Below are 13,895 nucleotides of genomic sequence, written 5' to 3'. Positions count from 1 at the left end.
TGAGATCCATTACCAATCTGATTTTCCCAATTGACCTGCATGTTGAGATCTCCCATGAGTATCATAACACTGCCCATTTGATACACCTTTTCCTTTCCCATTGTAATCTGTGGTCCACTGATGGGAGGCCTGTTTTTAACTGCTTTCAGAGTCCTTTTACCCTTGCAGTTTCTTAATTCAACCCACAAGGTTTCAACATCTTCCAATCCTATGTCACATCTTCCGACTGATTTAATGCCACTCTTCACCAGCAGACCCACACCACCACCTCTGCCTACCTTCCTATCCCTCTGATACAACTTGTAACCCTGGACATTATATTCCCAACTACAACCACCCTTTGGCCACGATTCAGTGATGACCAGAACATCATACCTGACAATCTGTAATAGTGCAACAAGATCATCCACCTTACTTCTTATACTCCGTGCATTGAGATATAGCACTTCGAATACTGTGCTACCCTTTTTGATTCTGCATCCTAATGCACTGATACTCACCCTGCTGGCTGCAATTGTGTCCTGCCCTTCCTGACATTCTGACTGCACGTAATCTTTGCTTTTTTTACCATCCATCCTGTCCTGAGTCCCTTCACTCCAGTTCCCACCCCCCCTGCCAAATTAGTTTAAATTCTCCCCAACAGCTCTAACAAACCTGCCCATGAGAATACCGGTCCCCCTCGGGTTCAGGTACAACCCGTCACTTTTGAACAGGTCATACCTCCCCCAGAAGAGGTCCTAATGATCCAAGAACCTGAAGCCCTGCCCCCTGCCTCAGTTTCTCAGCCACACATTTATCTGCCACATCATCCTGTGTCTACCCTCACTGGCGTGTGGCACAGGCAGCAATCCAGAAATTACTACCCGGGAGGTCCTGCTTCTCAGCTTTCTAAATTCTCTTTCAGGTCCTCGTTACTTTTCTTTCTTATGTCATCAGGTCCAATATGTACCAAGACATCTGGCTGCTCTCTCTCTCTCTATCCAAAATGCTGTGGACGCGAGCTGAGACGTACCTGACCCTGGCTTCAGGGAGGCCACATACCATTCGGTTGTTCCATTCACATCCACAGAACCTCCTGTCTGTCCCCTATCACTACCACTCCCCTCTTCTCCCCCTTTCCCTTCTGCGCCACAGACCTATGCTCAGTGCCAGTAACCTGGTCTCCATGGCATTCCCCTGGGAGGTCATCCCCCACAACAGTAAGCAAAACACTGGGCCAAGAGTTGTTGGAGTTTGGAAGAATGAGGAGGGATCTCTTTGAAACCTATCGAATATTGAAAGGCCTGGACAGAGTGGATGTGGAGATGTTGTTTCCTATGGTGGGGGACTGTAGGAGCACACAGCTTCAGGATAGGAGAATGTACTTTTAAAATAGAAATGAGGAGGAATTTCTTCAGCCAGAAGGTGGTGAATCTGTGCAATTGATTGCCACAGATGGCTGTGGAGGCCAAGTCATTGGGTATATTTAAAGTGGAGGTTGAAGGGTTCCTAATTAGTAAGAGTGTCAACGAAAGATGGGAGAGAAGGTATGAGAATGGAGTTGAGAGGGAAAATCAATCAGCCATGATTGAATAGCAGAGCAGATTCAATGGGCCAAACAGCTTAATTCTGCTCCTATGTGTGACGTAACTTTCATTGTCTGCTGCGTCTGTGATTTTTTGAACTTATAGTCCTTTAACATCTTTGGACTATTTTTACTGTGCCCATGGTCTGTTTTTTTTAAATCAATTATGCTATTGTTTGCACTGTTGTAACTATATGTTGTAACTATGTGGTTTTGTGCAGGTCTTGTAGCTTTAGTTTTTGGTCTTGTTTGTCTGGTGAATTTGGAGCTCCTTTCTGGGGGACGCGCTAAGACGGTAGCGCGATATTAATACGCAGCAGCCTCTCCGGACTCTGGATTGGGGATTGCCAAACATTACGTGGATTTTCTGGCGTAGTCTGTTTTGTCATATGCTTTTGTGATATCATTCTGGAGGAACGTTGTCTCATTTTTTAACTGCATTGCATTTGTGGTTTCTAAATGACAATAAACTGAATCTGAATGTCTTATGGTCTTATAGTTCTTGGGCTAAAGAGATCAAGAGACAAAGGAGAAAGAAGGAACTTGCATGATCAATATTGAATGGTGGACCAGGGCCGAAGAGTAAGATGGTCAAAGTATGTCTTAGGTCCTATGTTTCTAAGTTTTCTTGCTTCGGCTGCAAGAAACATAGTGATGTTCTCGTGGTAAATGAGAACTGGTAATAGGCTTATTCTTGTCACAAGGTACAAAAAAATCATTCCAAACATGATTCCATCAATGTAGTACAAATGGAAAAGCAATAACAGAATTCAGAATGCTTTATTTTAACAACAACTGACTGTAATGAAAGTACGTTTTTTGGGAGTGAAGTAGCTGGCTGTGTAAGGTGCCATAGAAATGAAAGGGGGCAGAATTGTCCTCAGCGGCCACTTTATTAGAAAAATTTGTACCCCTGCTCATTAATGTGGCAGCAACTCAATGCATAAAGCATACAGACATGATCAAGGGGTTCAGTTGTTGTGCAGAACAAGTATTAGAATATTGGGGAAGAAATGTGATCTAAGTGACTTTGACTGTGGAATGATTGTTGGTGCCAGATGGGGGGGGGGGTTTGAGTATCTCAGGAAATGCTGATCACCTGGGATTTACACACACAACAGTCTCTACAGTTTACAGGAAATGGTGTGAAAAACAAAAGAAAAGCATTCAGTGAGCATCAGTTCTGTGGGCAAAAACAATTTTTTAATAAGAGAGGATGGAGGAGAATGGCCAGAGTGACTCAAGCTGACAGGAAGGTGACAATAACTCAAATAACCACATGTTACAACAGAGGCGTGCAGAAGAGCATGTATGAATACACAACACTTCAGATCTTGAAGTGGATGGGTATCAGCCACAGAAGATCATGAACGTGCAACCAGAAGTTACTTTATTACATACAGGTGGTACCTGATAAAGTGGCCATTGAGTGCATCTCCACTAAGAATGCTGAAAGAATGCAGTAGGTCAGGCAGAATCTATGAAAGGAATAAAGAGTCGACCTGCCAGCCTGGCACCCTTCATTAGGGTCCTGATGCAGGGTATTGGCCAGAAATATTAACTGTTTTTTCCTCATCATAAATGCTGACTGATGTTATCAATTTTATGCTCAAATCAGACTTCTTTATTTCCACATGTACACATTAACCAAATCTGCCCAACCAATGAAGAGGAGATCACCCCACCAAATGACTCAACATGACAACAAACACCACAGTTTATTTTACATGCGGGTATTTGAGAAAGTTATTGTATAATAATGAGGTGTATCCCCAGATGTAAACTGAGTTAGAACAATAACAAGCACTGCAGTTGGTTGTACCTTTTACCTGTGGCATTTGAGTGAGATTTATAGTGCCAATGACCTGGGCTCAATTCCTGCCACTGTGTTACATTTTCCGCGTGACACTGCGTGGGTTTCCTCCCACGTTCCAAGGACATGTGCGTTAGTAGGCTACTTGTTCACATGGGTGTAATTTGAGGTGGTGGGTCTATTGGGATGAAGGGCTTGTTATCGTGGTGTATTTATACATAGTTAAAGGATGAGTTTCTAGACCGTCCGGTCAAGATGGCACCTGTGTACCGCGCTACTTCAGTTGAGATCTTCTGGATAAATCATGAAACCATATATTTCACTTCTTTTATTTTCTTTTACATCTGTTTTTCGTCTTGAATGTGATTCTGCAACTGCTGGAGCCTGTGGATTTCAGTTTGGAGAACTTTTGGGAGTTTCAGTGCTCTGCAGTCTCCGAGAGGATTCCGGGAGGTACGAACCTCCTGGCGAGAAAGCTGCAGGATAGGGTGTGACACAGTGTTTGACTCTGTGTCATGATTAAAGTTTCCATTGTTTACCAATCAAATGGACGAGGGAGAGTGAAACATCGGGGCAAATGTAGAAGGTGAGCGCCAGGTGGGGGATCACTCTGCTGTCAGAGAGGGGAGACTGCCTTTTGATCGCTGGTGGGATCACTCTGCTGTTAGAGAGGGGAGACTGCCTTTTGATCACTATGGGATCACTCTGCTGTCGGAGAGGGGAGACTGCCTTTTGATCACTGTGGGATCACTCTGCTACGGAGAGGGGAGACTGCCTTTTGATCGCTGGTGGGATCACTCTGCTACGGAGAGGGGAGACTGCCTTTTGATCACTATGGGATCACTCTGCTGTCGGAGAGGGGAGACTGCCTTTTGATCACTGTGGGATCACTCTGCTACGGAGAGGGGAGACTGCCTTTTGATCGCTGGTGGGATCACTCTGCTACGGAGAGGGGAGACTGCCTTTTGATCACTATGGGATCACTCTGCTGTCGGAGAGGGGAGACTGCCTTTTGATCACTGTGGGATCACTCTGCTACGGAGAGGGGAGACTGCCTTTTGATCGCTGTGAGATCACTCTGCTACGGAGAGGGGAGACTGCCTTTTGATCGCTGAGACTAAACAAAGTCTTTAGTCCAAGTCCATGCCCAAAATGCAGACAACCTGGGTAACATTCTCTGGGCACTGCTGCAGCCTCTCCCCTCTCCGACAGCAGAGTGATCCCACAGTGATCAAAAGGCAGTCTCCCCTCTCCGACAGCAGAGTGATCCCACCAGCGATCAAAAGGCAGTCTCCCCTCTCCGACAGCAGAGCGATCCCACCAGCGATCAAAAGGCAGTCTCCCCTCTCCGTAGCAGAGTGAACCCACGGCGATCAAAAGGCAGTCTCCCCTCTCCATAGCAGAGCGATCCCACAGTGATCAAAAGGCAGTCTCCCCTCTCTGACAGCAGAGTGATCCCACCAGTGATCAAAAGGCAGTCTCCCCTCTCTGACAGCAGAGCGATCTCACCAGCGATCAAAAGGCAGTCTCCCCTCTCCGACAGCAGAGCGATCCCACCAGCGATCAAAAGGCAATCTCCCCTCTCCGTAGCAGAGTGATCCCACAGTGATCAAAAGGCAGTCTCCCCTCTCCATAGCAGAGCGATCCCACAGTGATCAAAAGGCAGTCTCCCCTCTCTGACAGCAGAGTGATCCCACCAGTGATCAAAAGGCAGTCTCCCCTCTCTAACAGCAGAGTGATCCCACAGCGATCAAAAGGCAGTCTCCCCTCTCTGACAGCAGAGTGATCCCACAGCGATCAAAAGGCAGTCTCCTATTCATCTCTAACCCTGAGAAATCTATTCCAGCAGTCTTATCATTGTTGGCTCAATTTAGTGAGTTTTCTGGGTATAAGTTAAATCTTAATAAGAGTGAATTGTTTCCTTTGAATAGACAGGTCCCAAACTATGGTATTTTACCGTTTAAATTAGTTAAAGACTCTTTTACTTACTTAGGGATTAAAATTACAAAAAACCATAAAGAATTATTTAGGTTTAATTTTCTACCCTTAATTGATCAGATTAAAGGCTTGTTTACTAAGTGGTCACCATTATCTTTGTCTCTGATAGGTAGGATTAATGCTATTAAGATGGTTATTTTACCTAAATTTTTATATATTTTTCAAGCGGTACCAATTTTTATTCCGAAATCCTTTTTTACTAATGTTGATTCAAAAATTTCCTCATATATATGGCAGAATAAAAATCCCAGGTTAGGTAAAATATACTTACAGAAGACAAGGAAGGATGGTGGGTTGGCATTACCCAATTTCAGATTTTACTATTGGGCAGTTAATATTAGATATTTGATATGTTGGTTGAAAGAATGGGATGGTCCTTTTGGCCCTCATTGGGTGAGTTTGGAAACTAAATCGGTATCTGCTTATGCTCTGGGTTCTATTTTAGGGACATCTCTCCCTTTTGCTCTTTCTAAATTGCCGAATCGAATCGACAACCCGATAGTTAAATATACCTTACGTATATGGTTTCAATTTCGGAAATTTTTCGGGTTGACTCAATTCGTGTTAAATAGTCCTATTGTATCTAATTGTTTTTTCCACCCCTCAATTATAGATCAAGCTTTTTTGGCTTGGAAAACTAAGGGATTATTAAGATTTTCTGACTTATTTTTGGACAACTGTTTTATGTCTTTTGAGCAATTAGCAAATAAATATAATTTGCCTAGATTTCATTTTTTTAGATACTTACAGGTTAGGCATTTTTTAAGTACGGTACTTCCTTCATTCCCAAATTTTGTGTCTTCAGATATTTTGGAGAGTTTGTTTGAATTAAACCCTTTTCAAAAAGGGCTTATATCAAAACTTTATAATATAATTATGAAGATACGTTCAGTGCCCTTTGATAAGACCAAAAATGATTGGGAAAGAGAGCTTAATCTTATTATTCCTATTGAGAATTGGGATAGAATTCTTCAATTAGTTAATACATCATCTATATGTGCCAAACATTCATTAATACAATTTAAGGTTGTGCATAGGGCCCATATGTCCAAGGATAAATTAGCTCATTTTTATTCTCATATAAACCCTATTTGTGACGGATGTCAATCAGAAATCGCGTCTTTAACTCATATGTTTTGGTCATGTCCGATTTTGCAAAAATATTGGAAAGATATTTTTGATATTATTTCGGCGGTACTGAATATTGATTTACAACCCCATCCTATTACCGCAATTTTTGGTTTACCGATGATGGGCTCACTTCACTTATCTCCTTCCGCCTGTCGAATGATTGCTTTTCTCACTTTGATGGCTAGAAGATCTATTTTGTTGAATTGGAAGGAAATTAATCCTCCCACAGTATTTCATTGGCTTTCTCAAACTATGTTATGTCTAAATTTAGAAAAAATTAGAAGTGCTGTATTTGATACTTCTATTAAATTTGAAAAGATATGGAGACCATTTATTCAATATTTTCATATGATGTAATGGCCCTGTGCCAGGCTTATTGGTTTTTTCAGCTTTAATCGTATGTATGTTGAGAGGATCGGAGTTGACGACATTGATGTTTATGTATGCTTGTGAGATACTATGAACAGCCCTTTTTTTTTCTTCTCTTTTTTTTATTTTTTTTTAGTTTTTTCTTCCTTTTTTGTTTTTTTTTCTTAGATATTAGATTAATAGATTAGTTAACTTTCATATATAGATCTATTTTATTTTCTCTTTTTTTATATTATATATTATGGAATATCTAGACTTACCTTGTTCATATATATACTATATGGTTTATGTTTGGGAAAGCTTACTTATACTGTATTCATTGTTTATGTATTCCTTCATGTGTAATGGGAGTTTATATGTTTGTAATCCATTATTAATATTTTGATTGTATTTTGTTCATAATATTTTTAATACTAATAAAAAGATTAAAAGAAAAAAAAAGGCAGTCTCCCCTCTCTGACAGCAGAGGGATCCCACCAGCGACCAAAAGGCAGTCTCCCCTCTCCATAGCAGAGTGATCCCACCAGTGATCAAAAGGCAGTCTCCCCTCTCCGTAGCAGAGTGATCCCACCAGTGATCAAAAGGCAGTCTCCCCTCTCCGACAGCAGAGTGATCCCACCAGCGATCAAAAGGCAGTCTCCCCTCTCCGTAGCAGAGCGATCCCACAGTAATCAAAAGGCAGTCTCCCCTCTCTAACAGCAGAGTGATCCCACAGCGATCAAAAGGCAGTCTCCCCTCTCTGACAGCAGAGTGATCCCACCAGCGATCAAAAGGCAGTCTCCCCTCTCTGACAGCAGAGCGATCCCACAGTGATCAAAAGGCAGTCTCCCCTCTCTGTAGCAGAGTGATCCCACCAGCGATCAAAAGGCAGTCTCCCCTCTCCGACAGCAGAGTGATCCCACCAGCGATCAAAAGGCAGTCTCCCCTCTCCGTAGCAGAGCGATCCCACAGTAATCAAAAGGCAGTCTCCCCTCTCTAACAGCAGAGTGATCCCACAGCGATCAAAAGGCAGTCTCCCCTCTCTGACAGCAGAGTGATCCCACCAGCGATCAAAAGGCAGTCTCCCCTCTCTGACAGCAGAGTGATCCCACAGCGACCAAAAGGCAGTCTCCCCTCTCTGACAGCAGAGTGATCCCACAGCGATCAAAAGGCAGTCTCCCCTCTCTGACAGCAGAGCGATCCCACAGTGATCAAAAGGCAGTCTCCCCTCTCTGACAGCAGAGTGATCCCACCAGTGATCAAAAGGCAGTCTTCCCTCTCTGACAGCAGAGCGATCCCACCAGCGATCAAAAGGCAGTCTCCCCTCTCCGACAGCAGAGTGATCCCACAGCGATCAAAAGGCAGTCTCCCCTCTCTGACAGCAGAGCAATCCCACCAGTGATCAAGAGGCAGTCTCCCCTCTCTGACAGCAGAGTGATCCCACCAGTGATCAAGAGGCCGTTTCCCCTCTCTGACAGCAGAGTGATCCCACCAGCGATCAAAAGGCAGTCTCCCCTCTCCATAGCAGAGTGATCCCACCAGCGATCAAAAGGCAGTCTCCCCTCTCTAACAGCAGAGTGATCCCACAGTGATCAAAAGGCAGCCTCTCCCCTCTCCGACAGCAGAGCAATCCCACCAGCCATCAAAAGGCAGTCTCCCCTCTCTGACAGCAGAGCGATCCCACCAGTGATCAAAAGGCAGTCTCCCCTCTCTGACAGCAGAGTGATCCCACCAGCGATCAAAAGGCAGTCTCCCCTCTCCGACAGCAGAGTGATCCCACCAGCGATCAAAAGGCAGTCTCCTCTCTCCGACAGCAGAGTGATCCCACAGTGAGCAAAAGGCAGTCTCCCCTCTCCGTAGCAGAGTGATCCCACAGTGATCAAAAGGCAGTCTCCCCTCTCTGACAGCAGAGTGATCCCACCAGCAATCAAAAGGCAGTCTCCCCTCTCTGACAGCAGAGTGATCCCACCAGCGATCAAAAGGCAGTCTCCCCTCTCCGTAGCAGAGTGATCCCACAGTGATCAAAAGGCAGTCTCCCCTCTCTGACAGCAGAGTGATCCCACCAGCGATCAAAAGGCAGTCTCCCCTCTCTAACAGCAGAGTGATCCCACCAGTGATCAAAAGGCAGTCTCCCCTCTCCGTAGCAGAGCGATCCCACAGTGATCAAAAGGCAGTCTCCCCTCTCTGACAGCACAGTGATCCCCCACCTGGCGCTCACCTTCTACATTTGCCCCGATGTTTCATTCTCCCTTGTCCCTTTGATTGGTAAACAATGGAAACTTTAATCATGACACAGAGTCAAACACTGTGTCACACCCTATCCTGCAGCTTTCTCGCCAGGAGGTTCGTGCCTCCCGGAATCCTCTCGGAGACTGCAGAGCACTGAAACTCCCAAAAGTTCTCCAAACTGAAATCCACAGGCTCCAGCAGTTCCAGAATCACATTCAAGATGAAAAACAGATGTAAAAGAAAATAAAAGAAGTGAAATATATGGTTTCATGATTTATCCAGAAGATCTCAACTGAAGTAGCGCGGTACACAGGTGCCATCTTGACCGGACGGTCTAGAAACTCATCCTTTAACTATGTATAAATACACCACGATAACAAGCCCTTCATCCCAATAGACCCACCACCTCGAATTACACCCATGTGAACAAGTAGCCTACTAACGCACATGTCCTTGGAACATGGGAGGAAACCCACGCAGTGTCACGCGGAAAATGTAACACAGTGGCAGGAATTGAACCCAGGTCATTGGCACTATAAATCTCACTCAAATGCCACAGGTAAAAGGTACAACCAACTGCAGTGCTTGTTATTGTTCTAACTCAGTTTACATCTGGGGATACACCTCATTATTATACAATAACTTTCTCAAATACCCGCATGTAAAATAAACTGTGGTGTTTGTTGTCATGTTGAGTCATTTGGTGGGGTGATCTCCTCTTCATTGGCTGGGCAGATTTGGTTAATGCGTACATGTGGAAATAAAGAAGTTTGATTTGAGCATAAAATTGATAACATCAATGGCTAAATGGCGTGTCAACAGTTTTAGTCTGCAAATGGGTAAATGTCTCATTGGTGAGGTTCAAGATGATTGTCATACAGCATTGAAACATGCCCCTTGTCCCACTGGAAAGCAGCATCCATCATCAAGGAACCCTCACTATCCTGTACCATTCGGAAGGAAGCACAAGAGCCTTAGATCCCACACCACTTGGTTCAAAAACCATTATTACCCCTCAGCCATCAGGCTCCTGAAGAAGGGTGGATAGCTTTACTGGCCTCAACACTGAACTGATTCCACAACCTATGGACTCACTTTGAAGGACTCTGCAACTCATGTTCTCAATACTATCTATTACTTAATTATCATTATTATTATTATTTTGTTTTTCTTTCTGTATTTACATAATTTGTCATTTTTGCACAGTGCTTGTTTGTGTGTAGTTTTTCATGTGTTTCTGTGTATTTGCAATGAAAACAAACCTCAGGATAGTGTATGGTGACAATAAATTGATAATAAATTTACTTTGGACTTTGAACTTCGTATTTGGCAATAAGATTAAAGACTTCCAAGGTAAGACAAGGAAACTAAGTACCAACTTCTAGACAGACAGGAAAATAATTTCATTAGGGCTAAGGCCCCAACTTACAGTCCAGCCTCCGCCATCACTCTCCATGTCACAGTAAACACTGAGTGGAAGGAATGGTCCAGAGGGGTATATCCGATAAACGCCACTTGTGTGAAAGCCCTGGCGGTAAAGGTCTGAACAATCCAGGACAAAGTTAAACCAGAGAATCCCATTGTTCAAGGTATTTGCATCCACTCCTGGATGGGAATGAAAGTATTAGTGAGAGAAATACCTCAGGTTCAGCATCAAGCAGCATACTGACATCATCATTGCCTCAAAGTGATTTGGTTTTCATTTCACCCTTGGTTCTGCATCCTGCCCAACTCAATCCAAATTCAACTCATCAGCACCTCTCTTACACTCCATACTCGCAAAGGCCTGTTAATGATAACTAGCCCCTTTCCTTCACTACTAACATCTCGCTACATTACTCTTATTTCATCACCTGCTTGAACTTGTGACTTCCAATTGACTCTGTCCTCTTTGTAATGAAAGTGGAGTAAAGGAAACTACAGAGACATGGGAGAGGAGATGGGCAGAGTTCACTGGGAAAGAACGCTGGTAAGGATGACAGTAGAGCAGTAATGGTTGGAATTTCTGGAAGAAATTTGGACAGCACAGGATATTCACGTCCCAAAGAGGAAGAAGATTTCTACAGACAAAAAGACACAAGGGAAGTCAAAGCCAACACAAAAGCCAAAGAGAAGGCATATAGTAAAGCAAAAATTAGTGGGAAGTTAGGGGATTGGGAATCATCTAAATACCAACAGAAGGCAACTAAAAATATCGTTAAGAAGGTAAAGATGGAATAGGAAAGTAAGCTAGCCAACAATAATAAAGAGGATACCAAATGTTTTTTCAGATACGTAAAGTGTAAAATAGAGACAAGAGTGGATATCGGACCACTGGAAATGATACTGTAGTGGTAGTAATGAGGGACAAGGAAATGGAGGATGAACTGAAGAAGATACTAGCAGCATGGTGGAATTTCCAGGTGTCAGGGGTAATGAAGTGTGTGAAGTTACCATCACGTTACCATCAAGTGTGTGAAGGATCTTGGGAAACTGAAAGGATTGAAGGTAGATAAGTCACCTGGACCAGATAGTGTACCCCCCCACCAGAGTTCTAAAGGAGGTGGTTGGGTAGATTGTGCATGCTTTAGTAATGATCTTTCAAGAATCACTAGATTCTGGAATGGGTCTGGAAGACTGGAAAATTGAACATATCTCTCTACTCTTCAAGAACTGAGAGAGGGAGAAGAAAGGAAAAGATGGGCCAGTTAGTCTGCTTTTGGGGTACTTGAAGGCACATGATAAAAAAAGCCATAGTCACCATGGTTTCCTCAAGGGAAAATCTTGCCTAATTAATCTGTTGGAATTCTTTAAAGAAATAACGAGCAGGATAGACAAAGGAGTATCAGTGGATGTTGTGTACTTGGATTTTCAGAAGGCCTTTGACAAGGTGCCACACATGAGGCAGCTTAACAAGCTACCAGCTCATGGTATTACAGGAAAGATTCTAGCATGGATAAAGCAATGGCTGATTGGCAGGAGGCAAAGTATGGGAATAAAGGGAGCCTTTTCTGGTTGTGACGAGTGGTGTTCCACAGGGGGCTGTGTTGGGCCCGTTTCTTTTCAAGTTATGTGTCAAGGATTTGGAATGATGGAATTGATGGCTTTGTTGCAAATTTTGGTACGTGGATAGGTGGAGGGGCAGGAAGATTTGGGGAAATGGGGAGGCTGCAGAAGGACTTAGACAGTTTAGGAGAATGAGCAGATGGAATACAGTCACAAACAAGAGAAAATCTGCAGATGCTGGAAACCCAGGCAACACACACAAAATGCCGGAGGAACTCAGCAGGCCAGGCAGCATCTATGGAAAAAAGTACAGTCGATGTTCCAGGCCGAGACGCTTCATCAGGACCTGAATAAGCTTGTAAGGAGTTATCTCTTACTGTGAATACAAACTAACACCAACATAACTCAACACTGCACGGGAATAATGATGACAAGGCCATTTCCCAGTAAATAAACATCTAGGGTAAATATGATTTGGGTAAACACAAACATAAAAGTTTGAGTGTTCCTTTAAGAGAAAGTAGGACTGTTACTTACATCAACACTGACATATTCATGCATTTACTTTTCGCTAGGAAGCAATAATTTAACTCACACCAGTTTAAACTTAAAATTGAAATCATATTGACAAACTACAGTGCCTATAAAATGTATCACCCCCCCCAGAGGTTTTCATGGTTTATTGTTTTACAACATTGAGTCACAGTGGATTTAATTTGGCTTTTTTGACACTTTTCAACAGAAAAAAGACTCTTTTGTGTCAATGTAGATACAAAACAGATCTCTACAAAGTGATCTAAATTAGTTACAAATATGAAACACAAAATAAATCATTGCATGAGTATTCACATCCTTTAACACGACACACCAAATCATCACTAGTGCAGCCAGAAGTCACATATTTAATTAAATGCAGATCACCTGTGTAAAATCAAGCTGTTTCAATTGATTGTAGAAAAAAATACACCTTTATCTGCTTACTAACCTTTTATCAGTATATACAGCAGAATTAGTTGTCATCATTTTGGGCTTACAGTGGGTGGAGGGAATTTGTCCTTACAAAGTTGCAAATCATTCAGATTCTTTCTGGGTGTTGACTAGTCTTAAAACAGGTCAGTGGATCATATTTACTGCTGGAAGCTCTTCAAACTTTATTTCATATCCAAAGTACTTGTTTACATGGCTTTTTCTTATGTGTCTCTGCACATAGAGATGTTGAGGGTAATGAGCAGGTTGATTGTTTGGCCAAAAAAGCTATTAAAAGATCAACTGTAGAAATAGACTTTCCACTTAACAAATCAGAAGTTAAGGGGTTGGTGGAGCTAAGAATTAGTGGACTTTGGCAAGACTTGTTGGAAAATGGGTATAAGGGGAGACTCCTTTACAGAGTACATAAAACTGTTGGATTGATGGGGAAAGGGGGTAAAACAAGAAGGGAGAGAATTATACAACTTGACTTAGAATTGGGCACACTATGGTTAATTATTCCTTATACCTTGTTGGAAAACCACTCTGGGGTGTGTAGGTTTGGCCATCATTATGAAACACTTGAACTCGTTCTTTTACGATGTGAAGCATGTAGGGTTGAAAGAAAGCAAATGCAGGCTGCACTACTAGCTTTGAGGGGTTGATAGTTATAATTTTAAAACTTTAAGTTATGAAAGTAACTTTAATTTAATTCACAATATTGTCTTTCATTACTTACAAACTTTTGGGGGTAATTAAGCTTTCATTTGATAAAGAGCTAGAAGGGGTTTTAAATCCCAAATCTCTACACCACATTCCAGTCCAATTGATGGTAGTGATGGAAGAAGAAGAAGAAGAAGA

General features: G+C 42.8%; 1 protein-coding gene across 5 annotated transcripts in view; it reads right to left on the bottom strand.

Moving 5' to 3' along the window:
• LOC140740157 (microfibril-associated glycoprotein 4-like) overlaps positions 1 to 13,895 on the bottom strand; it is a 48,532-nt gene that overhangs the window by 23,868 nt on the left and 10,769 nt on the right. For all 5 annotated transcript variants that reach the window (XR_012101805.1, XM_073069125.1, XM_073069126.1 and 2 more), the window contains exon 3: positions 10,513 to 10,688. Coding sequence is in view for 4 of the 5 variants with exons in the window: in XM_073069125.1 (XP_072925226.1) it covers positions 10,513 to 10,688 (176 nt within the window). In the remaining variant the exon portion in view is untranslated. The remainder of the gene's footprint in view (positions 1 to 10,512; positions 10,689 to 13,895) is intronic.

This window comes from Hemitrygon akajei, chromosome 16, assembly GCF_048418815.1.
Source record: "Hemitrygon akajei chromosome 16, sHemAka1.3, whole genome shotgun sequence".
Taxonomy (NCBI): domain Eukaryota; kingdom Metazoa; phylum Chordata; class Chondrichthyes; order Myliobatiformes; family Dasyatidae; genus Hemitrygon; species Hemitrygon akajei.
Note: the sequence above shows the minus strand (reverse complement) of the source record. Positions and strands in the feature narration are given on the sequence as shown.